This window comes from Canis lupus, chromosome 14 (assembly GCF_011100685.1).
Source record: "Canis lupus familiaris isolate Mischka breed German Shepherd chromosome 14, alternate assembly UU_Cfam_GSD_1.0, whole genome shotgun sequence".
Lineage (NCBI taxonomy): Eukaryota > Metazoa > Chordata > Mammalia > Carnivora > Canidae > Canis > Canis lupus.
Genome location: NC_049235.1, coordinates 41,714,145 through 41,742,083, shown reverse-complemented (window position 1 = coordinate 41,742,083; position 27,939 = coordinate 41,714,145). Strand labels below are relative to the sequence as shown.

Sequence of the window (27,939 nt, the reverse complement as noted above, 5' to 3'; positions counted from 1 at the left end):
TTGATTAAAGTCTTCTTTAAATGTTTAAATGTTGCTTTTCTGTGACACAGTCATTTACGGACTTTCTTTTTTTTTTTCCTGAGACACAAAAATCCTCAATCACCATTCCCATCTCAAACAGCAACACCAACTCCTACAAAAAAGTTGTGCAACTCTGATAGAAAAGGTAGCACTGCTTTTGACACCAACATGCTCTGAGACATAACAAGCTTTTATTATTATTATTATTATTATTATTATTATTATTATTAATTTTTTCCCTTGGTCACATCCACTGAGCTATACTACCCTATACTCTGTGTGATACATAGTATCAGGGATCTCAAAGAGATAAGAGAAATAACTGCAGAAAGAGTGAGGTGAAAGGAGGCACAATTTATGATATTTATCACAAAATATGATGAGGCATATTTTATGATCATATAAATTTATGATTTAGGCTTCTCTTTATTCTTACATAATACAAGATTTCCTTCTATGGTATTTTATATAAATTTCTGGCTAAGTATTAGGTCTATACACTACATGGCTAAAAACCCATGCAAATAGGGTTTAGACATCACACAGACATGGATATATACATGCCAGGAATATAAGTGATGTAAAATCAAGGAGGAATTTCATACATAAATGGCTTCATATATGCATGCTGTTGACCATATTTTCAAGTTTCCTGATGTCTTAACTAGAAAATTCCACAATGATCAGATATCTTCTGTCCATATATAAGCCTTGGTAGGAATGCTTGGGTATTTTGATATTAGGAATAGAACACTTCTATATCATAAACTATTACAATCAAATAATTTTCACCAATAACTCTGTAAGCTTGCTTATTTGCCCAAATCCCTATGAGAAGTAAATTTGTAGAACATTTGGAATACAAAAAGAACACAGGAAGAAAATGTCTGGAGTATAGTGGCAGTGCCTCCCACAACCTATCAGAATTCTGTACTTATGTCCATCCTTGTGGATCTCCACTTTCTATACTAACTTCATTGCTCTTCTAAAGAATTACTGAGCATGAATTACCTGTTCATACTTACTCCATAAAGAGAAATAGGCTTCTTTAGGAAAGCTGGGATCTATTAAGATTACAGCCACCTCCTCAACTGCTTATTGGCTCCTACAAAAATGTCTCATGCAGAAAGAGACAGAGAGTAAGAGACAGAGCTAGGGAATTCACATGACCACTACATGCTCATCCACCATTTTTCCCAGGTTCTGCTGACTTAATCCTGAATTAATGAGCCTGTTACATGATATCTAATAAAAAATGACTGCAATAGAGATACCGCATGGAATCTGCCACATATTTGGTCCAAGGCTGAATCGATTTCATCTATATTTAACACATGCTTGTTTTCTGTCTCACGTGTCTCCTCCACAGCCCATGGCTCAACTCTTTTTTTTTTTCCATCTGGAAAACTTATCTCCTAAAATGCTACCATCAATCAGCCAAAGACACTCTTCCCGACAGAGTGTCTGCCAGTCTGACTAAGCACAAGTAGTCTCTAGTTTGGGGATGCCTCCCACACTCTCTAGCACCGAGTGTTTTTCTAGCCTGCCTAACCACACGAGTGCAATTTGGGATATTTATACTTACCTCCAGTTTCTACTGGGATAACAGCGTTACTTTGACAGAACTGGACAGAGGGCATGGTAGGGGGTGATATGGGATAGCACGGAAGTTGCCTGTGTTGCTTATCCCCCTACTCTTAAGTTTGTTTCTTTGGATTTTTGCATTTCCACCCATTTTAGTCTACATTGGCTCAGTGCCTGCTCAAAAAGTATGAAAATCAAATGCTTACAAAAATGCATACATTTAGTCCCCCTAAAATCTTCCCCAGACACCAGTGCTGTTCCCATTTCCAATCCGTTCCTTGTCAATACCACTTTCAGTACATTCAAGCCTCTAAGTTTAAATACAGCATAAAAGAAGGGGCCGAAAAGAAAGCAAAAGTAAGGCTGGCAGCAGAAGCCAAGCACTGGGAGAAGGAAAGGAAAAAGGGGGAGCAGAAGACAGGCGGCCCTCTCCCTCTCCCACAGAGTTCCAGTCGTGAACACACCCACTGGCTGCAGCAAAAAAGCACCGTGCGTGGGCACAGGTGGGTCCCAGCCTCCCTGCCTGGATGCAGCTTAAGCGCTGAGCCTGAATGAAGACTTTCATTGCTGTTTGCTGTTTTTGTTGGCCAGTAGCCATGGCAAACATTTGCAGGTGGCTTGGCCAGATTTTGACACTTAAATATTTGAGGTTGTGATAAAAATCAGAATATTACTACAATATGGTTCTGTGCAGTCTCAAAAAAAAAATCTATCTGCAATTTCAAATGCTCATTTAAAGACACAGTCTCCAGAGGGAACTCATGTTTTAAAATAAGTACTCATTTCCTCTTTGCTGGGAGAAATAAAAGAGTCAAACCATCCCCAAATGTTACCACCTAGAGTTTCATTCTGAATCCACTGGTGAGATGGGTTGGGTTGTTCCTTGCTGAGCCCCCACGGCCATCCGGGCAAGGTTTTGGATGGGTCACATGGAGAAAATGGAAATGACAGGATGTGTGGGTTGGAATCAACATGGTAAGCACGACAGGGAAGGAAGGCTCTGCAGAAAAGAAACAGCTTCTCTCAAGCTTGGCAATGAGACAGAGTCCCAAAAGTGACAATTATCTCCTAGAACACACCAATAGAGACATACAACACCCCAGGATTGGGAGTAAATGAGAAGATGGAGTGGGTTGGGAGGTCACATGTACCAGAGAAACACTCCAACCCATCCAGGCACAGTGATACAGCCTAGAAATGTCACCCAACTCTACAGCCCTGGGCCAGCTGGGTAAATTATTGACAGAGTCAACACCCATCTTAGAATTTAGTGCTAACCCTTAAAAGATTGTTTCACAAAAACCAGCATTGTACTAACAATGGCTGAATCCTAAGGGCCTCCAAGAGGGTAGTTGCGGTAGGGGTAAGGGGAAGGCAGGGGGACTCCAGGAGGGAAGGAATGTTATAAAACTGCTAGTAAACTCCAACACATTTTATGTTTTTTCCCCCTTGAAAGAAAAATAAAATAATTATAATTAGCAGGCCTAACTGTGAATTGTCTGCCCAAAGCCAAACCACTAGAGTGAAGGAGTCCCTTGAGATATAGATGCTGTCTTAAAAGAACCCACCCCATTAGTATATTATAGGTTCTTGCTTTAGATGGTGGCAATATTTGCTCCCACAGTCATCTGAAAAGAAAAGAAATATCTAACAGAGATGCTAGCTAATTTAGCACTGGCTTCTTCCAACAAAGCCAAGCATTCAAGTGGCCAGATTAATATCCTATGTTTTTTAATGGGAAATCAAATGTACTCATGACAAACTCACAAAACAGTCACTGCCCACAGCTCTCATTTGTTAATGATGGGTCTTCACAAATCACAACCCATCTGGTAAGTTGAGAAATGTGAGAGACAAGGTACCCCTTCTAAAGCACTCCAAGGAGGAATAAGCCAGTGCTGTTCTTGATACTCACTCTTGATCTGAAATTCTTAGAAGCATTAAAACCAAAGTTGGGAAAGCACTTGGCTGGCTCAGTTGGTAAAACATGCGACTCTTGGTCTTGGGTTGTGAGTTCAAGCCCTACCTTGGGTGTAGAGATTACTTTAAAAAAAAATCTTAAAACTAAAACAAAACAAAGCAGGAAAGACACACTGGCAAATTGTGGGTCAGCTTCTAGGGGTTTTTTTTTTAATTGCCATATCTAATATTCAACTGATATTCACACTAAATTCTGATGCACATACCAAACACAGGAAGTTCCCTTTCCTATTTTAAAGAGAGAATTCTGGGAATATACAGCAAGTAGTTCTCAGCTTCCAGCAATATAAATTTATCAGGGCTCTCTGGCTTAAGTTACTACGTTTTCTTCCTAAGAACCTAACTGCTCTTAAATCTTTTATTTCCTCTTCACTCTGCTCTTGTGAGGGTGGAAAGAAGACACGGCACCATCATCCTGAAGATAAGGAAGCAGGCCAGAGAGTTTGCATTTCTGAGAAAGCTCAGGGGTCATGCCCTGACTGCTGGTCCGCAGACCACACTCTTGAGTAGCCAGGGGCTAGAGCTGTCCCATGAGACTCAGAAGTGAAAACTCTTTCTTTTTTTTTTTTTTTTTTTTTTTTTTTTTTTTTTTTGTGAAAACTCTTTCTATCCCATAATACAGAGTATCTGGGATTCTGACAGGATCTTTTTATACCAATTTTGCTCAACACCACAGTATTGTCTTTTTTACATAAATGAGGGGGAAAGGGTTTGCTTTTTTTGTTTTGTCTACTCCAGGAATGAGCCTGGACCAATACAGAGGAAGAAGGGGAGAGCAATAAGAAGGTATTAACAAGGAAAAGAAGCAAAGAAGGATAATCAGAGGAAGGAGAAATGGAAATACGTAGAAGACACAGGGGATGGGCTCAGCAGATCTTAGGAAAAAAGGGACATACTGTGTTGGGGAGGAAAGTGAGCTGGTGAAATTTCCCTCTACCATCCTCAAGCATTTGTCCTGAAAATTATGCTCTGCTTTCCATAACACCCAACATGTTTTCTAGTCATCTTGAAGTTCACAAATCTTATCTGAAGAAACGAAGACACAGAATGACTTGCTCTGCTCCCCAAAGTTCAGGATCAGACAGTTTCCACCAAATGGGGACTCCCCTCCCTTCTCCCGTTAAAAGCATCACGCTAGGTGCCAGGTGATATCACACTGCCAGGAACACCAACTTCTATCTCATCCAATCTGAGCACCAGAAACAAGGAGAAGGTCCAGAACACTCTCTGAGCTCCAGCCAGACCCTAGAGACAGCCGAAGAAGTCTCCTTACCCAATCTGGCGGTTGGTGGAAGGTGCCTGAGTGATGACAGAGCTGGACTGGGGTGACGGCATGGCTTGCTGAATCACAACGCTGGTGTCATGGTTGGGCATTCTGGTGCTGCCAAGCTGGTGAGTTCCGGGCCCCGCCATGGCCCCACCAACTGTGTTATGCATCGAGATATTCTGCCCAGAGAAGACAAAGAGGATGGTCAGAAGTCAATGTTTTATTGTACTCTCAAGCTCTCAGAGGACGAAATTGGGAATCTGGTCATGTCAACTAAATAAAGAGTTATGGCTTCTGGCAAGCTATGGATCCATCCATCTTGTTATAAGTTACAACTACGAGCAGATGAAAAATAACTATTTACCCTAACAGTAAGGCACACTACAAAATATCTTGAAGTTCACTAATCACTGTCACCATCCCAACATGAGGTTTTATCAGGGACATTTGGTGCATATCCTCTCTGACTTGGTGTGATACATACCGCATTTGAAAATGATTTCCGTGGTAAGTGCACAATACTATGATTTAGTGAAGAGGTGCTCGGCATCCTGCTTTGAATGACACACACACTAGGTTATTGTTTCTTTTACAGCCCTATGAGAGTGGCCAACCACCTACTTTTTTTTTTTTTTTCTCCCCAGGAAACTACTACTTTTCCAAATCATAATCTGGGTACTCATGACCCAAGCTCAACTGCCTGGAGAGTGAGGATAGATGACTGGAACATATGACTGGGTGTCTAGAATCCAATGCTAAAAGCCTAGGTTGCAACTTTCAGCTGCATTTTCAGAAAATCAATCTCTAACAATTTTTATGGAATAATGGAATACAGAACAATGACTGCTTGTCCATTTATTTGTTCACTGTCTTCCTCTAGAATGCAGAATGTTTGTGTTCATATCTCTCTCTTTCTCATGGTGCCTGGGACACAGTAGGCACTCAGTAAATATACACTGCATGAATAAACTAGTGAAGGCATAAGTGAGACATCTGAGTCACTTAAGGGAACTAATATCATATGCTTATTTCTGATGACCCAAATGAAGGTTTCTTTGTTTAAAATGCAACAGTAAGGTAAAACATGAAAGGTAAAGCTATCTTAAAAGATAGCTCTTTCTAGAAAAGAAAGTCACTGGGACAAAAGGAGTGACAGAGGCAGATTCACAGGGGCAGAAGTTGTCTCATCAATATGGCGGAGCTAAAAGGTGAGAAATTCAGAGCCCAGAAAAGAAAGGGAAAGTGCAGTGGAAAGCCAAGTAAGTAAGTGGGCCTCGGTAAACAGCTAAGCATAGCTCTTCAGCCTAGAAGGGTAGTGAAATTTGAGAGGTCAGTTGGACAATGGGTTGAGGATGGCAGGAAAGAAATGGAGTGTCACCAGCAATTTACTAGAAGGAAAATATATATCTGTCTGCGCTTTGGGGTTAGCAAAGAAAAAAATAAATGTTACCCAGGAGAACCAGAAGTGGTTCTTTGAAGTTCTTCTGCAAAGAACAGGATTTCCTGCACTATGTGTTAAATGATGGTGATAACATATATGGTATTTGGGGTGGTTGTGTCCATCACATTGCACCTTTCCCAGATTTCTGATTTCTAAATCCTGACCACACAGTTTGTCAGGAGTCCAGATGGAAACTGGGCACCTGGCTTAGGCTGTGAGCCGACTGTGTTATCGTGGGATCCCAGAGGCATGAACAGGCTTATATACACACACACACGGTCCAAAGGCTCCTCTTATACACTGGAAGGTTTTTCTGACATGGGAAAATATTGTGGTTGGTTAAAGCAAGATGAAAGGAAATGGTGATTTGTGTTGGAGTGGCAGTGTAGGGATAAGCTTAAGTTCTTTTTTTTTTAAGTGGTTTTTTTTTTAACGTTCTTTTTATAGGGTCTAGAGACATAGAGAATTGAACTAAAATAATACTGAAAATAAAGATAATTGTGGTACTTTTTTTGAAAGTGAGCCTTAACAAACACATTTCCCGGGGTCTCAATGAGGCCTTGACAAAATCAACAGTTATAAATACTTTTCTTTTCTCCGTTGTTTGGATCCTTAGAGATACTCAACAATTTTTCATCTTGCTCACAGTAACCTACTTTGCCAATAATAGATCTGAGGCACAGAATGATTTCAGACTTTCTTTTTAGAATTACTTCTGTTGTGCTGTGCTATCAAGGATTATGAATAGAGTTGAATAATCTAAAATTTAAACTAATAATATTTAAATTGCCAAAGGATATAACATATGTGAGCCCTCCTTGAGTTACCCTTGACACCTCTTTTCTATCACTCCCATTTGCAGTCCCCGAGTATTACAATTCAATTTATGTATCCTTCATCTCTTTCTATCCTTCCATGTCACCTCCCACCAACCTACACCCAACCAGCATCATCCTCTTTCCTGGACTAGACAGTGGTCTCCTAACTGGTCTTGTTGCTTTGGCTTCCTTTTCTCCTTTTGCCCATATACAGCCACAGCAATCTTTATAAAAGACAAAACTGATCACATCACACAATTCTCCCTGCTTAACCGCACCCTCCTATTCCCCACCCCACAAGATTCCTAGATGGCTTTCATGGTTCAGATGACACTGAGAGCACTCTTTGTGTGACCTACAAGGCCTGTGAGGGACCCTTTCTACCTCTCTCAGCTCATCTCACGCTATTCTCACTCCTGCTCTCTGCTCTTCACTCCACCTTTCTAGCATGTTCTTGCCCTCATACTACCCATGTTCCACTTCAGCACAGGGGCTTGGGATATTTTGTCTTCTGCTACCTGTGCCCTTCCCCAGACCCCACCTTCAAATCTCAGATTAAGTATCACATGAGGAAGACTTCCCTGAAGTCTTCCCAGTGAAGGGCACCTTCTCCTTCTCAGTACTTTGTATAAGTTCACGATTGTTTTGGTTTGATTAATATGTCTCTTCCTAGAGAGCATAAGCAGAATGTGAGAAGAGACTAAATCTGAATCTCTTCCCCATTGCCTCTGTTGCCTAGATCAGTGCCTGGCATATAATAAGTGCTCAATAAATACTGACTGAGTTAACTATGGAATGACATTCCTAAAATATTCAGTATGAGGAGCTCTTTTACCCTGGCGAATTGTTGAGAGTGCTTTTTGTCTATTTACCTTGAGGTCTCAAAGCATGTTCGTGGTAATAGAGTTTTAGATACTAAGGCATTTGTTTGATTATGGGCTAGAGAAATACAAAGGACAGGAGCTTAGAAGAAAGCCACAAACATGGGATGTAGACTGGAAAGTAAAGCCCTTGAGAAAATATTAAATGAGCCCTGGGAGGAAGATGCCAAGAGGTGAGCTCTGAATCTTTGAGGACTTTGGCTTAAAGGTTGGCAACAGCCATTCTTTATCTCCACATGAAAACCAGGAAAAACTGATCTGTGCTATAGCACAAAGAAGTTGGTTTGCTTTGTTTAGATGGAAGTGTGTTAAAAGAAAGAAGGAACGAACTCTTTAATGAGAACCATCAAAAAGAATTTTAAAAACCTAGGAATATACCTCACATCCTCTCCCACCAACATTTAAGACATCTCTGTCTCTGTGACCCCACCAGAGATGGAAAAGGCTCTTACTTTTTTAAAAGATTTTATTTATTTACTCATGAGAGACACACAGAGAGAGACAGAGACACAGGCAGAGGGAGAGGCAGGCTCCCAGCAGGGAGCCCAACGTGGGACTCCATCTGGGGTCTCTAGGATCACACCCTGGACCAAAGATGGCGATAAACCGCTGAGCCACCGGGGCTGCCCAGGAAAGGCTCTTAAAGGTTTTATTCTAACTCTTCAATAATCTGCTTTTTCCACCACATGTGAAATCCACATTCTCCACTCTCCTTCCCCCCAGACCCAGACAGTAATTTCAAAACATTTTGGAAAAATAAACAATTAGGCAAGCATTATCATTTCACATTAAGAGAAGATATTTTTTTTTCCTTTAAGCATTACATAGTAACTCAAACATGAAATTATTTTCTGAGTTCACATTTTCCCAATTATGGGTTCAAAACCTGTCTTCATTGATAAAAGAATGGCATTTTACCTCTGGATAAATTAAATATCCAATTTCAAAAACACAATGAGTGACTACATCTTGTGGAGTTATTTTTGCTAGTATAGGTACATAGATTGTGAGCTGGTGAAACAGTGTCATCAAATCAGCGGATGGGTTTCAATATTCAGAGAATGAACGGAGGTGTTCCTCGAGGCTCAGCCTTTGGCCTTTTCTTGCTCAACATTTTTATCAACAGCTTGGATAAAGATGTAAAAATCATGCTTGTCAAATCTGCAGTTGACACAATGTTGGGAGGTATAGCTTATGTTCTGGGTAGTAGAATCAGGTTTTACTCGAGCCAAATTTGTGATCTGGCCTCTAAAAATGCTAACATAAATCTAGGATGCTGTAGGAGAAGTGCAATGTCCACATCAAGGGAAGTAATTATTCCACTGTAGAGCATGCTGAACTGACCACATTTGGCCACCACATTTTAAGGGGGAAATTGACAAATAGGAGAGAATGAAAGCAATGAAGGCATCCAAAACGCATCACAGGAAGAACCATAAGAGAATCAGGGAATATTTAGTCTGAAGAAAAAAAGACTTGCTAACTGCTTTCAAATATTTGTAGGATTACACATAGTCTATACTACTCCAGAGGGCATAATTTCAAAAAAATGGGATCATGATGATAAAAGCCAATGATGACTATAATTTGAGTTCTTATTTTGAAGCAACCGCTATGGTAGATGCTTTATAAACTGCACTGCTAATCCTCACAATGACACTAGAAGGTCATCATTATTATCCTCATTTTAAGATGATAAAGAGAGAAAACTTCTCACCATCACTGAAAATATGCCATTCACCTCTAGTCACCTTCACTCATTCTTGACTGATGCTCTTAAAATATGAATTTGACCTTTTATCCAAAGACAAAACAAGGTGCCTTGTAAAGTACTGAGCTTTCTGGCCTCGGAGTTAAGCCAGTAGAGACTAGTGGCCATCTGTCAAGGATGTCACCAAGAGAACCTTTGCATCAGGAGGGAGATGGCGCTACATGACCTCCAAGGTTTCTACTATTGCTAAGATTTTCTCACTTATGATCCATGGTTCATATTTTGGGTCAGTGCTTCCAAATGATTAGTAATGTGTGATAATTTTGAAAATATACTGGCTTAGGAGTTAGGAGGTCTTTTCTAGTCCTGGCTCTCTGCTCCTCCTTGCAGCCACATAATCTGGATAAATCGTTCAATCTCCCTCATCTCTGTAACCTCATTGCTAAAAGCAGGGGGCTGGACTATCTGGTTTCCATGATTGTTTCCAGCTCTGATACTCCACAAGTCTCTTTCTATGTTATATTTTATGAGACCTTAAATATCCAAACAGACTTTTTAGACTCTGATTCATGGGCCTAGAAACACTGATTTTTCTCCATAACCATAAGCTTTTGCAGAAATGAGCCTTCTGAAAATTATAGCTTTATGCCAGACCCAAGGCATCATGATTTAAGAAACGGATCCAACACAAAGTAAAATTTCTCGAACTTCATACATAAAAACTCTGCAAACTACTTTCACCTAAATTGTTCGCTTCTTGGTTCCAATTTCTCTGCATGTTCCTTTGACTTCTTCCACCCTTCATATCCTGTAATATACCTTGTTCTCCATTCACTGTTGTTCTGAGACATAAAGGGTGTGAATAGGATGAGAACCAGGGGCATAATGAGTCTTGATTGCATACTCAGTGAGCTTGAGGTAGAGCGGTAATTGTCCTTCTGCATGCATGGACTTGGAATACAATATGCAAAATAACAACCCAATGTATATGAATATACGTTCTTACAAATACCTATAATTTCAGGGTGTAGTAATGAAGGATGAACAGCAGTGGACCACAAATGAAAGTAAAAGTTGGAGCGCACAGGGAAAAGGTTGTTGATTCCCATAATGTCCCAAAATGTTATCTTCAAATCTATATTCTGTCCAACTGCCAAGGTGTGGAGATTTTATGGGTTTCTCCATAAAGAGCCAGGGTCATCCCAACACGCGTTTACAAGTCAAGTTGTGCAATCTTGGAATTGTCTGCATCTTAATGATGCCCGAGCAGTTATGAAGACTTTCAGAACTTCCCAGATATAAACATCCATGAATTGCATCCAAAATATGTCTGACACATTCACAGAATAACAAAAGTTCTAACCTTCCAGAAGAAACTAAGCTTTCTGGAGGTCCAGGAAGGATTCTCGTTGGATTCTGACTCCTCCTTTCTGGTGCTCTCAGGAGCTAGAATACCAGTGTGAGTATTTTGAAACCTACTAAGAGGGCAGGTTGCTCCATGATAGAGGAGACAGTGAAGTATTCAAGGGGACATGGTGGGGGGGTTGGGGAGGAGACCAGGGGCAATGCCAACTGCTTCTATCTCCATAACATTCTCCTTATTTCCACACAGTGAAAGATAAACAACATTAGACAAGAAACCATCTCAGGCAACCTCTGCAGGAGAGGAAGAGAGAGGAGAGCACAGAGTGCTGTGAAAACCCCAGCCGTGACACACACACATTTAAATTCTGCTTTTTCAGAGTTTGCTATTTATTCCAGAAGAATTCTAAGGAGAGCCATGGTACAGAATAAAAACATGAGCACCAGAATAGGGCTCAAGTTCAAATCAGCTCCATATCATCTGAAGTATGTTAAGTTCTCTGAGCCATACCTTCCTCATCTTTAAAATAGAGATAATCATCTAATGGACAGGATTGTAGTAAGGATTGAATGAGATGACAGATGCTCCAGCACAGTGCTAACACCATACATGTACTTTTTTTTTCCTTTTAGCATAGTGTATAGTTCCAAAAGTGAAGCTAAGAGAGTAGTGTTCATTTTGGATGGCTACTCCCCATTACTGATTGGATTTTAATAGAAACATTACTAATAATAGTTACCACATACACAGCATTACCCTATGTCAGAAAACCCATTTAATCCTTATCCATCTAGATGGTAGACAGGATTATTAATCCTCTTTTACAGATGAGGAAACTGAAGCACAGAGAGGTTAAGTAACTTGCTCAAAGTCACACAACTAATAAGTGGAAGAGCTCAGATCTAGACCACTTGGCTTTAGGAGTCGAGGCTCTTACCTACCAAGCCATACTGCCTCCATAGTCTTGCTGCAAAAATATTTTCTAGTGGAAAATGACATGGCAAAAAATAAAGTGAACCTAATATCCTTTCTAGAGAAATTAAAAGAAGTTATTAATGCTGGTATGTGATCCTGAGAATTACAGTCATACCACCAACTTGGGTCAATGTGATCACCACTATATTCATACCTAGAAAAGCCTAAGAATACACCATTAATTCATTTCAAAGTTATTGACTAATGATCTTCATCTTAATGTCATGTTGCCTACACAGGCCTTTCTAAGCTGGTTTACAACGAACAGGGCAGATTAAAATTAGGGAAGAAAGATGTGTTTCAAAAACTGTTGAACAATACTTTAATCAAACTACCAAAAATAACAACCAACTCTCACTCACTCATTCTTTGATGTTAGTTCACCCTCAACAACAAATTTAAGAAAAAGGCTGAGAAAGAGATCATTTCTCTGATGTTTGAGTTGGGTTCAACTTCCAAGGCAACTTCCCTTACAGTGGTAGAAAGGCAGCCCCACACTGATGTGACCCCTCAGTGGCCTTTAGCAACTCACGGGGTTCCAGGAGGTAGGCAGCCCCACCCCCAAATGGGGTTCTAGACTTGAGTGTGCAGGATACAGAGCAGCAAGATCCATTTGACCAGCTATGCTCTCCTCCAACTCCAGACCTCTGTCATCCTTTCTAATACTGGGTTTAGACAACAGAGCCCTGAAACATCCCTGTAAGTATTTTATAGCTATTCATTTAATACTGTAGTAAAATGCTCAAGACAATAAAGGTCTTCTCAAGTGCCACCCTTGACTGTGAGAAACAGTTTTTGGGTGTCTCTCAAAGATCCTGCTCCTTCCTGTTCAGATTCTCAATGCCACAGACTGTTGGTGTCTCTGCTCTCACCTGATTTACTGTCTTGGTTAATTCTGCTAAATATAATCATATGGGTTAAAAGGAAGGAAATGATGCCACTTCATTCAGGTTACTAGAGTCACAGTTGAGCAAATTTCTGTGATTGATGCACCTTTGGATATCTTAGAAGTTAGAAATTAGTCTAATGCTACTGAAAATATTGTACTCACTGCTCACTGGTAAAGTTCCTCACGTCTCAAGAGTCTTCCTCAAGAAAGCTGTGGCATCAGCCTACTTAAACACTTCTGCTGGCCATACCTCTGATATATGGCTCAAGCCTTTTACTACCTAATTTTAATCAATCTTTCCCATATCACCTCCTGGCAATCCATCCTCTCTATCCTCTCCCCTCTCATTCATACACACAGACCTCCATGCTTCTTGACTATTCCACACCGTTTCATGTTTCTTTTTTCTCTGCACATTTTTCCTCTTCGCAGTCAACACAAGATCCACTGCTGATGTCCCCTCCTCTGTAGAGGTTTTTCCCACTCCTTCTGGCACCATTAGTTGTTCCCTGTTTTGTGCTCCCACAGTGCCTTTTCCACACCACCATTTAAGGGCCTGACTTATTTCCACAAGTGTTTCCTCCAGCAAACTCAGGCCAGGGAATATACCATGTTCATCGGAGAACATGTGTCTGCTCCTTGACATGCACCTTGTAGATGTGCAATAAATTCAATTATTCAGTAAATAAATGAATGATGTGTGATTTTGAGCAAGTTTATTGCTTCTCTTTGCTTCAGTTTTCTCATTTGTTAGACAGGAACAACTGTACCTTGTAAGATTTTTATATTATTAAGTTAGTTAATACAATGTTGGACACATTAACTATCCAGTAAATGTTAGCAGCCATTACTGTAATTATCATTACTATTATCATGATCACTACCAATGCCGATACCACCTCTACACAAGGTAGAATCAATTAACCAATCCTTTGTCCTCCATTTTATCCCATAAATACTTCTTTTAAAGCTCTGATTACACATGGTGAGCTCCACCATGGAGCACATGATCTTGCTCAGTATCTTAGTCTGTTGATTTTGCCTTCATTATGATTCCCACATCTGTCTTTTCCTTGCTATCTCCTGATCTCCAGAGTTTGATTACCTCCTATCCCAATCGCACTATGGCTTCCTACTGTTTTCGTGGCTTCCAACCCTTCTGGTCCCTCCCAGAGCACTCCAGACCCCACAGTGGTCCCATTAATTGGTATGAGTCAGCTAGTGCCCAGCTCAGTGCCAACAAAGAACTAGACAACCAATGACCAAAAGGATAAATGAGTCGTGATCTCTGAGGTGATGATACAGGAATGAAGAGCAATCAGCTTACAACTTCCTCTGGTCTAAGTTGGGCACATGGTCATCCTAAGCCTGAGATATAAAGAGATAACATCTGCTGATTTGAATCCTCACGAGTCATATCAACAGACAGAGGCCAGAAACAGCTCAAACAAGTCTCCTCAAATTGCCCTGTGTTTGGTCAATTCAAATCACTGGTTGAAGTGAGGCCAAGACAGGCCTCCTTCAGTAACTGGAAAATAGACAGGAAGAGCCAGACTGAAATGATGACAAATAAGCAAGGAACTGGGGTCCTGCGGCACGGATGGGGGAGGGATGGGGGAGGGATATGAATGGCACCAATGGCAGTACCAGGCTCACATTTCTGTATGGCACAGGGAAGAAAAGATTCTTGAATATCTCAGAAGGGGCACTGAAGCCTATAGGGCAATGGTGAGGAGGCACACTAGAAACCCGCTATAGCCACACAAGAGGCAAATGGCCCATTCTAGAATTGCTAAACACATTTTTCTTCCTCTCTTACCAGCAATGTAAAATTGCTAAAAGTAAGAGTGTATCTAAAATCACCACGAGGATGCTGAGGGTCTGTTTTCTCCATATTTCAAAGAGAATCAAATACTTACTTAATGACCAGAAATATAAATGCAGCACTCTTTTGAAAGCTGCTAATGATATACTGCAGATTTGAGAAGAGATTTTGCCTTTTCTCCCTTTACGCCCCCCCACCCCCCTTCTCAGCTCTTCTCTTCAGGCCAAAAGAGCTGGAGGGCAGGGCTGGCCTAGAAGATGAATTTGCTTGAAAACTCCCCTGCCTGGAGCACTGGTTGGGTATCTGCATTCCTGAATATTTGGCAACAGCAGGCTCTTAACATAAAATAGAAATGTGATCTTCAGTGGGAAGGAAAATGTGCTACAAGTTAGACTTCCTCCTCTGAAACAATAGAGAATAAGAGTACTTGGCCTTCATTTCACTTCTGGTGGAACCCGTCAGGTGGCTTGCCATGAATGGCCTTGCTTTGTAAATTGTTCGGTACTTTACAAACAGAAGTTACTGCTCTGCTGTGCTAATGATCGATATTAATTAAGCAGCAGATTTCTATCCTGGGAAGTGGATATTTTATTGGAAGACAAGTACACTTCAATCGCCACTGCTTCCAAGCAAACTGAATCATAGCTACCGGTGTTTGTTAGGTTTGAGACCCAAACCAAGTTACATAATGCAACACAGGAAATCGATGAGAGATTTAGTCCATCCTATTTGATGAAATCCTGATAGAAAGAGATTGTATTTGTATTCTGACCATATGAAACCAACAACGCTTGCTGTGTAGCATAGGGGCACTGGCTACCACTGGATACAACAGTCCTCCAAGAAGCTTCTGGAAATCCTGTCTGAACATTAAGAGCAACTTTTAAAATAGGAATTCTTACTGGTAATTTGGGTTCTCTGTATCCTTAGGCATAAAGAAAAATGTGATGGGGGTCAACGAGACAGTTTCCGTATTTACAGGGCATATGAGGTACATCCCCAAGCCTACATGATACCACCTATTACCACTCTGATCTCATCTCCTGCTACTCCTTCCTTACCTTATTTGTTCTGTTCCAGACATGTGCTGACCTCCTTAACGTTCTACTAACCTACAGCAGCCTTGTCACTGGCTGCTCCCCAGCGATGGGAAGGTTTCTTCTCATTATCCTCACAGCTCCTGTCACCTCTCCAAATGTTTGCTCAAATGTTACCTCCCAATGAGCCCTCCATCTAAGGCTGGCCACTCTAAAATTACAACTCTGCTTCCCTGCATCTATATTTCCTTTAGTTCATCCTTTCCCAGGTATGGCACCCACTCCTTCCTCACTTACTCCAAGGCAAAAGCGCCAAACCACTTACTACTGATCCCTATTCTTAAAACAATATGCAAGAAAAAGTACAGAAAGTCCAGTGACTGCATTTTTTCCCTTTTTTCTTTCTTTACTTTTCTTTTTTTTTTTACTACCAGCAATCTCTTTTATCTCTCCCTGCGATGCCACGTTTTGAAAATACTTTTTAAAAGTCATGAATTCATCTTCCTATAACAGTCTTTTGAAGCTTTCATATTCCTCAATTTCTAAAATCTCATTTCACTCTATTGTACCATCAGACACTACTATTTCACAGCGTTGATAAAATTCTAGTCAAACAAAAAGAAATTGATGCTTTTAGTTAGTCTGGGCAGACTTGCTGCAGATAAATGTACAATTTCAATTAGAGTTTTACTACTGTATCACTCAGGATGCCAGGAGGAAACAGACAGCACAGTCAGATTGCATAATTTGAGGAATGATTAATAAAGGAACTATTTGCAAAGGTGTGGGCAGAGTGCAGGGAAGCCACTGAGCCAAAGTGCAGTACCCTGGGGCCAATTTCAGTAGGTCTCTGTTAGCATCCCTGGGCCTACAGAGGTGAGAAAAGGGAGAGGCTATCAGACCTCAGGGGAGAGAGAGAGAGGTTAGCAGGAGACAGGGAGGAGAGAGCTGTGTGGATAGGACACCTGGCAAGACCTGAGATCCTTGGTCAAATAAGATAACTAACTGAAGCAGCTGGGAAAGTAGACACCAAGGCTCCCTTTTTTTCCTTTCTAGAACCTGCTATGGTAGTTTCGCGGTCACTGGCCCAAATCCAACGAGAAAACACAGGTTAAAGGTCAGCCTTTCAGTGTAGAGAGCAAGGTGGGAAAAGGGAAGAATGGTCCTGGGCGGAAAATATCTAGTACAAGTATGTTTTGATTAAACTTGCATTATTTTATTTCACAAGCAATATACTAGCTTGTTAGAGGAAATTGAGGAGGAAAAAAAATAAGCGGGAAGGAATAAAATCACCCATCATCCCAGCATGCAGAAAAAAACCCTAATATTTTACTATATCTTTCTCAATATTTTCTCTATTCACATGCATAATCTCACACACACATATACATTATAGAATATATGCACACATTATATAATATATACATATATACATACATTATTATATGCAAGATATCCAGAAGATCAGAAACCCCACCAGGACACAGGACACAGTTTGCACTCCACCCTATCTACCATGACTTAAAAAAAAAAAAAGTTATCTGTATGTTTATTTCCTTTCTCTCTAACTTAAACCATGTAAGGACAGGACTGTCACTAACTCAACTTGCTCTGCATTTATCCACATGATTAACAAATCATGATGAGATTGATAAAAACAATACAAACAAGGCCAAGCAAAGCCTACCCCACAATGTGCCCAAGTAACTCAGCTCCACCCCACAAAGATGAGCCGGGGCAAGCACGGCTCCTCTGAATCCAGTTACACACCCTCAAACCAAGGTCTCACTTTTAGGCCACAGCTTCCAATATGTCTACTACACTCCTCTTGGTGAAACAATCGAGCTTGGAATAAGAACAGCTTTCAATGTGGGAGTCACAGAGAGAAGAATTTGGCACCTGGTGTCTGCGTACCATAGAGCGTAATAGTGCTGAGTTCAATTCTCCTTTCCACCAAAGTTGTCAGATGGCAGGAAAGTAAGAGAATGTAGAGGGAAGGTGTGTTTTTCTACTCTAGACAGTCAGGATTTATGGCTTGACTTGCTAAATAGAAGCACTGATGCTAATGAAATGATGACATCATTTCATCAGTATTGAGATAACTCCCCCAGCAACCTCTCATTCTTGTATTAGAACACAAAGTCTAGAGGTCCTTGGTCTTTGGCAACTTGAACATCCTATATTTTCCATCTTGACGCCATTTTCATCCTCTTGTACCATTGTTCTCCTGACAATCTCAAGGTAGAACAAACCACTGATTATTTAACAGACCAAGAAATACTATTTCTAAATCTAAAATAAATATGAGAACTTAGGGGAGTCAAGGATCCACATAAGAACTATACACCCATATTGCTGGAGCTTTTAGTAAGTGAGTCCTTTGACAAAAGACTTCACATTTTCCCCTATGTGTCGATAACATCCACAAGTTGATTATATGTATGTGTGTGTGTATGTGTGTGTGTTTGTTTGCCCCACAGATAAGTTTTTATTTTTTAAACATCTGAATGTTCTCTAGTTACTTTTAAAGAAGTCCAATGGCAGGCCTATGTATAAAGAAATTTTTTTTAGATGTTTTTTCACACCTATATAGTTTACTAACCACTTTATGAAATACTTTCCAAATTCCTACAGATAAATTTAGAAATTTGAGTCTGCTCTTAACCTCAAATAGAATCTGAGTATGAAAAGCCATTTTAAAGGTTAGTAACCATTGGTAAGGATGTGTTGTTCAGGGCAAAAGATGAAGCACAAAATATCTGAATCTCTTGTATTATCTTCACCTTGGTTTAAACACCTTTGCCTACAAGTTGGTTCTGCAATTATGCATAATACTGACTTCTCTGGGAGGCGCCCTCAAGTTGGTTAAGTGTCTGACTCTTGGTGTTGGCTCAGGTCATGAGATCGAGCCCTGTATCAGGTTCTGGGCTTAGCGTAGAGTCAGTTTAGGATTCTCTCTCCTTCTCCCTGCCCCTCCCGCTTGTGTTCTCTTGCTCTCTCTAAAACAAATAAATAGATCTTTAAAAAAACAAAACAAAACAACACACTGACTTCTCTGAGTAGCTTACTGTCCATCCACTTTTCAAGAAACAATGACAACATTTAGGCATAAAGTCTGAACCCCCCTCTGCTGGCACAGGAGAACCCATCCCCAAAAGCCTCAGGGCCCTCAAAGATGCCTTGTCTTATATGTTACCCCATTTATTCTAACAGCCTGTTATACGTCCACTTTTGATAAAGGTTTAGGATCCATGTCTGAGGAAGTACTGTCAAGGTTAAAACACACCTCTTTCCTCTTCCTCTCCTCCCTTCCCTTTACTGGGGTTAAAATCATCAAGAACATTTCTTGTCAAAGGTCTTTTTCATGCTGGTCCAGAGGCAACAGAGGGAAAAGACCTGTTTGATCCTTTGTTTGTATCTTTGTGTCAAGGAATCCAGAAAATCTATCTTCCTAGCACATGGTGAGCACATTTGGGGAAACTTTCTACACACACACACACACACACACACACACACACACAGGGCTACTTACCACTGGCTGAACAAAATTCAAGTAGAGGCTGAGAAGTGAGAGGAGAGGGGATGTTTGCCCATTGGTGAGAAAGGGGTAGAGTACATATGGCCTTTTATCTTCATTTTTGTGACATGATCCAATTACATCTATTCAGTAGTGCCTTCTAATTATGCACAGAGATAAATAATGAAAGATTTCACTTGTATTCAAGCTCTCCTTATTCACTCATGTGAACATTCCAGATTCCAATACAGACTATACCTAGAGCTTGTAGTAAGCTCAGCCAAGTAAAGAGTCACTTAGGGGTACCTGGGTGGCTCAGCTGGCTAAGAGACTAACCCTAGATTTCAGCTCAAGTCATGATCTCAGGGTTGTGAGATCAAACCCAGCATTGGGCTCCACCCTGGGTACAGAGCCTGCTTGACATTCTCTCCTCTGTCCATTTCTCCCCTACTCTCTCTCTTAGAAAAATAATTAAAGAGTCGCTTAAAAAACTGGAAAAACCCTTTGGGGCTTCAATAAGAGCCCATAGCTACAGGCTGGTACTGTGAATGGCAGAGTGGAACAGAAAGGGACCCTGTGTGGGTCCAGTGTCTGGAACCAAAGATATGTTGGCCAGCAGAGTTACAAAATCTTTCATGTACAGGATTTAATTGTTAGGTTTCAGTGGTAATGTTGGGACATGGAAAGGAACAAAAAAAAGAAGATCCATGGAATTAAATATAATCACTGAAACAGTGGAAACTGAAAGAGTGAAAAGGAGGGATGAAGTTGTCTCCACTTTATCAGAAACAAAGTCCTATGACTTTGGATGGATAAACCCAAAACAGATCCAGTTTAGATGCAGGCTGGGAAAACAGGAAAAAAGAATTCCAACTTCAAGGAAAATATATATTTTTTAAGATTTATTTATTTATTTGAGAGAGAGGGAGGTGTGGGACAGAGGGAGAGGGAGACCATCTCAAGCAGACTCCCTATAAAGGGTCCAGCCTGGTGTGGGGCTCGATCTCACAACCCTGAGATCATAACCTGAGACAAAACCAAGAGTGGGATGCCCAACCAACTGGGCCACCCAGTATGCCAAGGAAAATATATTTTTTAAACATTTTATTAATTTATTAGAGAGAAAGAGCACAAGCAAAGGGAGCGGTAGAGGAAGAGGGAGAAGCAGACACCCCTCCAAGCTGAGAGCCCAATGCCAGGCTCGATCCTGGGATAATGACCTAAACTGAAGGCAGACTGAGCCCCCCAGTTGCCCCAAGGAAAATTTTTTTAATGAAACTGAATATCTGGTCTCAGAACTTTAAGTTTGAAAGATGCCATAGACAGCCTTTAATCCCAACTCTGTGACTTGGCAGAAAAGAAAATGGAGGCCAGGGGAGAGTAGCCCACATCTGGGTGGAGGCAGAAACAGGACAAAAGTCTAGATCTCTTGATTGTTCAATCAATGGTGTTTGCTTGATGAATGATTTTAGAGTTTTATTTTTGTGAAGCAGATGGAGAGGACTTTCTTTCATGTTCAATTCAGACCTTGATACGTTGGACTAATAAGGTAGTTATTTTATCTTGGGGATGCAAAAAGCTGACAGACACTCAAAAGACACAAGAGTTAGGTTCAAGTCCAGAGATGCCCATCTCCTCAGAATGACCGACATGTTTTTTTTTTCTTAATTTATTTTTTTTTTATATTTTATTTATTTATTTATGAGAGAAACACAGGGAGAGGCAGAGCTATAGGCAGAGGGAGAGGCAGGCTCCCTGCAGGGACCCTGATGCGGAACTCAATCCCAGGACCCTGGGATCACGACCTGAGCCAAAGACAGACGATAAACCACTGAGCCACCCAGGTGCCTCCCAACAAGGGTTTAGAGTGAAGGGAAAGGAATTCTCTTTGACAATGGACACACCAGTCCTCAGCCCTACCAGTCTCCCTGCAGCTGATCAGAATCTCTGACAGCAGAAGTTCTGAGGACACTCTTAATTGCACTGGAGGAACATGTCAAGCTTCCCCAAAGCATAGCACAGTTTTAAGTCTGAGTGTCAGCCAGCTGCTCCAAGTATTTTCTCAACAAAAACAAAAACCACCAAAGAACTCCTTTTGTCCTGACAATTCTTCTGCACACTTCAAGTGCCCGGCACAATTAGGACCATTTATTCTGCGCATACTTGGATAATACTTTGATAAAAAGCTGAGACTGCAGAGCATGGCTGCAGGGACAGGAAAGCACTATTGCTTCTATGGTTTCATACACAGATTGTGTCATACTTAATGCTGAAATCATAAACTATATATTTTTGCCCCCTCCAAGCTGCTATTGTGTGCTTATAAACAGGAACCTGGCAGCATGTCAGGGGTGCAAATTGATTTCCTTTCCCAAATAAAATTTTAAAAAGCAAATAAACAAGGTTATGTTGGCTAATGAAACATTACATGCCAGGCTGGGGAGAATTCTTTTAAAATGTATTTTCTCGAGCAACACAAAGGCAACACAAAGCATCCATAAAAGGTTCTTTCCTAAACAACATGTTTACACAAAAATGCATTACTTGAAAGAAAGGAAAGTTATGGTGCCTCTCCCATGATATATTTGGATTGTGTTTGAAGGAATCAATTAGGGATGGGTGAGAAGGGGGGTGTTCTACACCGCGACAGATTTTGGAAATTAACTTAAAGCTCCTCAGAAGTAAGATGAAGTTGTTCTTATTGAGAAACTTGTTTGAGCTTCATGTTTTTATAATTTGTCATCAAGATGTAAGTAGCCTACTTAGAGTGCATCCTATAGGTGTGAGGAAAGCCGGGAAAGAAAACCGAATCACACCTGCCCTGCTTAGGGATGTATGACTAGCACGAGCCTGGATGACTGGCATCGGCGGAAAATTCTCCTGGATGGCGACCTGTTTCCCAGCTGGAAATGGTTTTAGTAATCTATGTGTAAGAAGGATCTCCTGGATCTCGTCCACCTCATATTTTACCAAAGAATGAATTCCTGAAGTCTCAGGACCAAAGCCATCCCTGGGGGACTATGAGGCCCAAATAAAATATTCCTTGCATCATCTCCCTCCTTCAATCATCTTCCTAGCACCTTCATGCTGATGAGCCCAGGCAGCAGGAGTCCTGATGCATCCCGATGAGCACACAAAGTCCCAAGACAGGATGGCTTAGACCCTGAGGGATGGGGATGAAAAGGGAGAAGGCAGGATCCAGACTGCCCAGCTGAGAGCAGAGCTGCTACTACGATGGTAGTATATGAACAGAGGGCATTCTGTGCGTTGCTCTGAAGCCCAGTGATGCATCCTTGCCACAGTTACTCCCTCTCATTAGGGAATTAGTATCTCATACTGGAGCCCAAGGGCACAAGGTAAAAAGTCCCCATAATCTAAGGATAGCCCTGATTATAAAGAAAGAGAAGGAAATTTTTAATCCTACTCAGGGGCTTGAGTTCAAGCTTAAAATACAACTAGGCTAGCTAGTCAGAAATAAAGAAAATAGTTAGAAGTCACAAAGGTGACCCTGAGATCCCACAGACATGATGGCCCTACCCCAGAGAGTGGCGTTGAGCAGTGACAAGATGTGGGGGCTAGGGGATGGACTATTGCCCCCCACTCACCATGCAACCTTGGTCAGGTCTCTGGGCCACTCGGAGCTTTCTTTTTTCCACCACTTTTAATATAAGGCAAACACTGTCAGTCTGATGGCTGTGTGATTAATGAGGTAACATTTGTAAAATGCTAAGAGCTTTCCAGAACTCAGATGCAAATACTTTAGACCAAATACTCTGGATAACAGTTAAAACACAAAAAGGGTTAGTCACCAGTTGGCTGAGGATATGAACCTGGGAAGGAACTGCAGAAGGAGTGTGTTCTGTGAAAGGATTTGACTATGGTTGAGTGCACATCAGGGGAAGGAAAAAGAAGGGCAAAGAATCTTTAGGGGTTGCAAAGTCTAAAATATGAATTATTTCGCTTCCAACAGAGGCCATTTAACTTTTAATACGCTGCACCCTTTCAACAACACCAAACATAATTTAATTACACAAAATATTTTTCTACACACATAATCCTATAGGGTATAACCTAAGGTGTGACAGTAGATTATACTGAAAACTTCTGTTCTTATCCCAGGAAAATGACACAGCATGAACCTATAGGGGCCACATACCAACTGGCTTGGCACTTGCGACCAACAACTTTGCTCCCCCCCCTTCTGTGGCAATGCAAGAATCATATTAATCACCGGCAAATTTGATAACAGATGTGTTTCCCAGCAAATCCACATCAAGCACTCAAAAAGTAATTACCCCCTAAAGCTTGTTGTGTTCCTACGTACATTTGGCATCAACTAAAGACTTGAGCTGCTTTGTTTTTATCTGACGTGAAGCTGAAGCCTCGGGGTGATACTCCAAGTGCTGCTTTAGATTATAAAGTCTTAACAGCCCCTCGCTTTAGGGCACTGTGTTTATTGATGCTTTGTAAGCAATTTACAGTCCCTTAATAGCACATTCGCCACAATGTTACAGTGTTTAACTTGTTAAATTATATTTAGAGCTTCAGGGAAAATTACCTCACTGGCTTCACTAGCGTGGGTTATTGATATCGCACAGGAGTTAAGGCGGCATCCACCTGACTGGGGACGGCGACAAGAACGTTTTACGGGCTGGAGTCAAAAGTGGAATGTGCGACTCAAGTGGAGACGCCGGGGTGGCTCGGGACTGGTGGGAGAGATGGGTTGGGGTGGTGCTGCAGGAAAGGCGTCAGGGCAGGCTGAAGGGACAGTGGCGAGCAGCAGGGTCAGCATCTGCCAGAGTTACTTATTAAATTGGAGAGAGAGAAAAATTGGCCATGATGGCCATCTTTTTTTTTTTTTGTCCTTAAGATTTTATTTATTTATTCATGAGAGACCCAGAGAGAGAGGCAGAGACACAGGCAGAGGGAGAAACAGGCTCGCTGAGAGGTGTCTTAATGTGGGACTCAATCCCAGCACCCCGGGATCACGACCTGAGCCAAAGGCAGACGCCCAACCACTGAGCCACCCAGGTGCCTCCCATGATGACCATCTTGATTCCGACACTGGCTTAAGCCACCTCGGTGACCTGGCAGGGCTCCTATTCCTAACCTCCCTGTCCTTTGGGAAAATGTTCTAGATCCCGGGATCTGGGAGACAGGCTGACCTCCAGCAGCAGTAGCCACTCATCCAACAGCTTGGTGTTCACCTCTTTGGGGCTAAGATACTGCAAGGGAAAGAGTGGACATGTTAAAAAGCAAAGCCAGGGGAAGGCGAAGGAGGAGGATGTGGTCAAGAAAGGGGAATAGGAGGAGCAGGAGGAAGAGAAAGAGAGAAGAAAGGGGATGAGAAGAAGAAGAGGAGACAATGGCAACAACAGTAGCAGCAGGAGCAAAATCTTTATGAGGAAAAAGAGACACAAAGTGAAGCTAAAATATCATCAATCCTGAAGCTTAGTGATGTCATGAGGCTTCTTCAGAAAAGCAGCCAAAGGCCAAGGTATTAAAATCTACTGCAAAGGCTAGAGCACAGGCATGAGCAACCAACCAAGTGGCTGATACACTCTGGGGTCAGAGCTCAGGTGACCTTTGCGGGCTCATGGATGGCTAAAGGATGGAAGCAAACCATCAGATGACAAGTATTGCAGTGTGTAACCTGCACTAAGTATTTCATGCTCAGGAGACTTACTACTAATTAAATACAAAATAAATTACACCAAAATAAAGCAGGCAGGTGACATTGCAAAAACAAAAGGCGTCCAATGAAATAAACAACCAGGCTGTTTTGGCAAGTATGATTGTTGATAAGGAACCAAAGCAAAAAATGACAAATTGAGCGTATTTCAAAAGACAGAGAATGAAAAGAGGGGAGAAATGCTATCCTGAACAGGCATATAGTTTCTTTCTTTTTTTTTTTTTTTTTTTAAGGCATATAGTTTCCTATGAAAATGAAGAATGGGGCACCTGGATAGCTCAGTGATTGAGTGTCTGCCTTTGGCTGAAGTCGTGATCCCGGGGTCCTGGGATCAAGTCCCACATCGGGTTCCCCACAGGGAGCTTCTTTCTCCCTCTGCCTATGTCTCTGTCTCTCTCTCTCTCTGTGTCATAAATAAATAAATAAATAAATAAATAAATAAATAAATAAATAAATAAATAAATCTTTAAAAAAAAAAAAAGAGGAAGAAGAAGAAAGAGAAGAACAGCCAGGTGCACAGGTATGACTCTTAGAATGTGATCCCTTGAAGAGAAATTTCAGTCTTATAAATCAGAAATTCCCATTCCTCCTAGGTTTGACAGATTTTAATGTTTGATCTAATAATTTACATTTAACATCTAGAGTTGCAATTTCTGAACTGTGTGCCTCGTTGCCCCTGGGTGCTGCACGGAGCCTTTCAAGTTTGAGGGAAACATGGCAATACTTGACATCTGTTGGACACTGCACAAACTCGAGGTTGTCAGTGTTTCAACATTAGATCATACCACATTCCTTTGGATTATATCACAACTTTGCAAAGCTAGATTTTTGGTGGTTGCTGTGATAAAAAGTAAATACTATGCAAAAATAAATGTGGACAGAAAACAAGGGTGGTGCTGTCCATTCTGATTTAATGGTTTGGGAAGTTGTAAAGAGCCCAACAGGTACACACATCCTATTAGCAAGTAATTATGGTTATTTTAAGATAAAACAAAAGTATTATTTTTTTAATTTTAATATCTATTATTTTTCATTTCAAATAGCTACTAAGATGTTTATATACTTATTAAGTTGTTTGGACATAACTACTTACTAGGCAGAATGATCTATCTCTTTTGGCTAAGGCTTGCTGTGAAAAAAATATTGAAACACAGACACTGCCTAAATTCCAAGAAAGTTTGGGAGCCTCTGGCCTGGGGAAAACTGATAGCAAAAATAATGTGTAGTAATATTTAACAGAAGTAATTAAGAAAAAAACATAATTTGGGCTAATTAGCCCTCAGGACAGCTGACCATATGAGTAAGAGAAGAGCAGTAGAAATGCTTTCCAAAGGGCAGTAGAAATTCAGATGTTTTGGAAACTTTATCTCTTGAGCTAGCTAGCATCATGGGGATTTTTATGCTTTGAATTTTGGCAAGTTCCTAACATTTACAAGACTGTATGTTTAACTCTATATCCATTTGGCCCTACCAATGTCCTGGCACTCCATTATCCTACTATAATTATTCTTTGTTTTTAGAGAGGTACCATGAATGTCATCTGTCACTGACAACAGTCATTTAATTGTGCAAGTCTGAGATTTACAGCCTTAACACACCTTAGGGGACATTTCACCAATGGCTAAGACAACCACAGAACTCAGGTCCACTGCATTTCACCAAAGTTGGAATCTAATGCCCCAAAACATACTGGACCAGCATGTATTTAATTGTCAAGGGTCAGAAAGAAGAAACTAAAAAAGGCTAGAAAAGGTGGAAATGAATGAACCAAAAGGAATCTTCAGGACTTAGAATGTCCCACAATGACCAGGTGTTTCAGGTGTGAAAAAGACCAAGAGAACAACTTTGAATTCACAGGCCAGTTACAGAGTTTAAGCTCAAGTTAATTCCCTGAGAAGGGAACTGAAATGCTTGCCTGGCTGAAAAAATTTGACCCTACTAAAATTCCAATCAAAAACTGTCTGGAGACTTTATTGAGACTTTACAAACCAATATCTTTTTTGGTTTGTAACTAGGGAGTAAAACAGGACACAAAATACTAAAGATCAATTCTTTAAACTAAATAGTTACTTTGATGTTATTTTCAAAAAGCTACTTTTTCTGTGCACTCATTTGTTTTGGACAAAAATTTATTAAGTGCAACACGTGTACCATCCCACTAGGTACTCTGGGAAACCCGTAAGAAGTATAAGATATGATCCCTGTCTCAAGAAGTTGGCAAGACAAACCTTATACACTTGCAAAAGGTTAAATGTCAAAAGAAAATAATGCTAGAGATTTCATTAACCTGCATAAGATTACAGGCCAAATGAGTGGTTCAAGAGTCCTGAGGTGTTATGGTAAATTTTGTATCAACTTGGCTAGAAAATGGTGACCAGCTATCTGGTCAAACACCAGTCTAGATGTTGCTGTAAATGTATTTCTTAAATATTATTAACATTAAAATCAACAGGCTCTGAAGAAAGTATATCACCCTCCATAATGTGGGTAGGCTACATACAATCAGTTGAAGGCCAAGAACAAAGACTGTGGTTTCCCAAAGAAGAAGCAGTTCTGCCTCAAGACTGCAATATAGAAACCCTATCTGCATTTTCCACTTACAGATCTTGGACTCAAAATTACAACATCGGGGCTCCTGGGTGGTTCAGTCAGGTAAGCCTTTGACTTTTAATTTCAGCTCAGGTCATGATCTCAGGGTCCTGGGATAGGGCCCCATGTCAGGCTCTGTGCTCAGTGTGGAGTCTGCTGGAGCTTTTCTCTTTCTGGGTCTCCCTCTATTTGCCCCTTCCCTACATGTGCTCTCATTCTCTCTCAAATAAATAAATAAATAAAATCTTAAAAAAAAAAAAAAAAAAAAAAAAAAAAAGCTACAACAACTCTTGCCTGAATTTCCAGTCAGCCAGCCTGTCTTATGAGCTTCAGACTTCCTAGTCCCTCC

At 40.9% G+C, this 27,939-nt stretch overlaps 1 protein-coding gene across 6 annotated transcripts in view; it reads right to left on the bottom strand.

The window, feature by feature from the left end:
- The window catches only part of CREB5 (cAMP responsive element binding protein 5), a 494,262-nt gene that overhangs the window by 245,503 nt on the left and 220,820 nt on the right, over positions 1 to 27,939 (bottom strand). For all 6 annotated transcript variants that reach the window (XM_038557200.1, XM_038557202.1, XM_038557201.1 and 3 more), the window contains one exon: positions 4,859 to 5,031. In XM_038557200.1, coding sequence (XP_038413128.1) covers positions 4,859 to 5,031 — 173 coding nt within the window. The remainder of the gene's footprint in view (positions 1 to 4,858; positions 5,032 to 27,939) is intronic.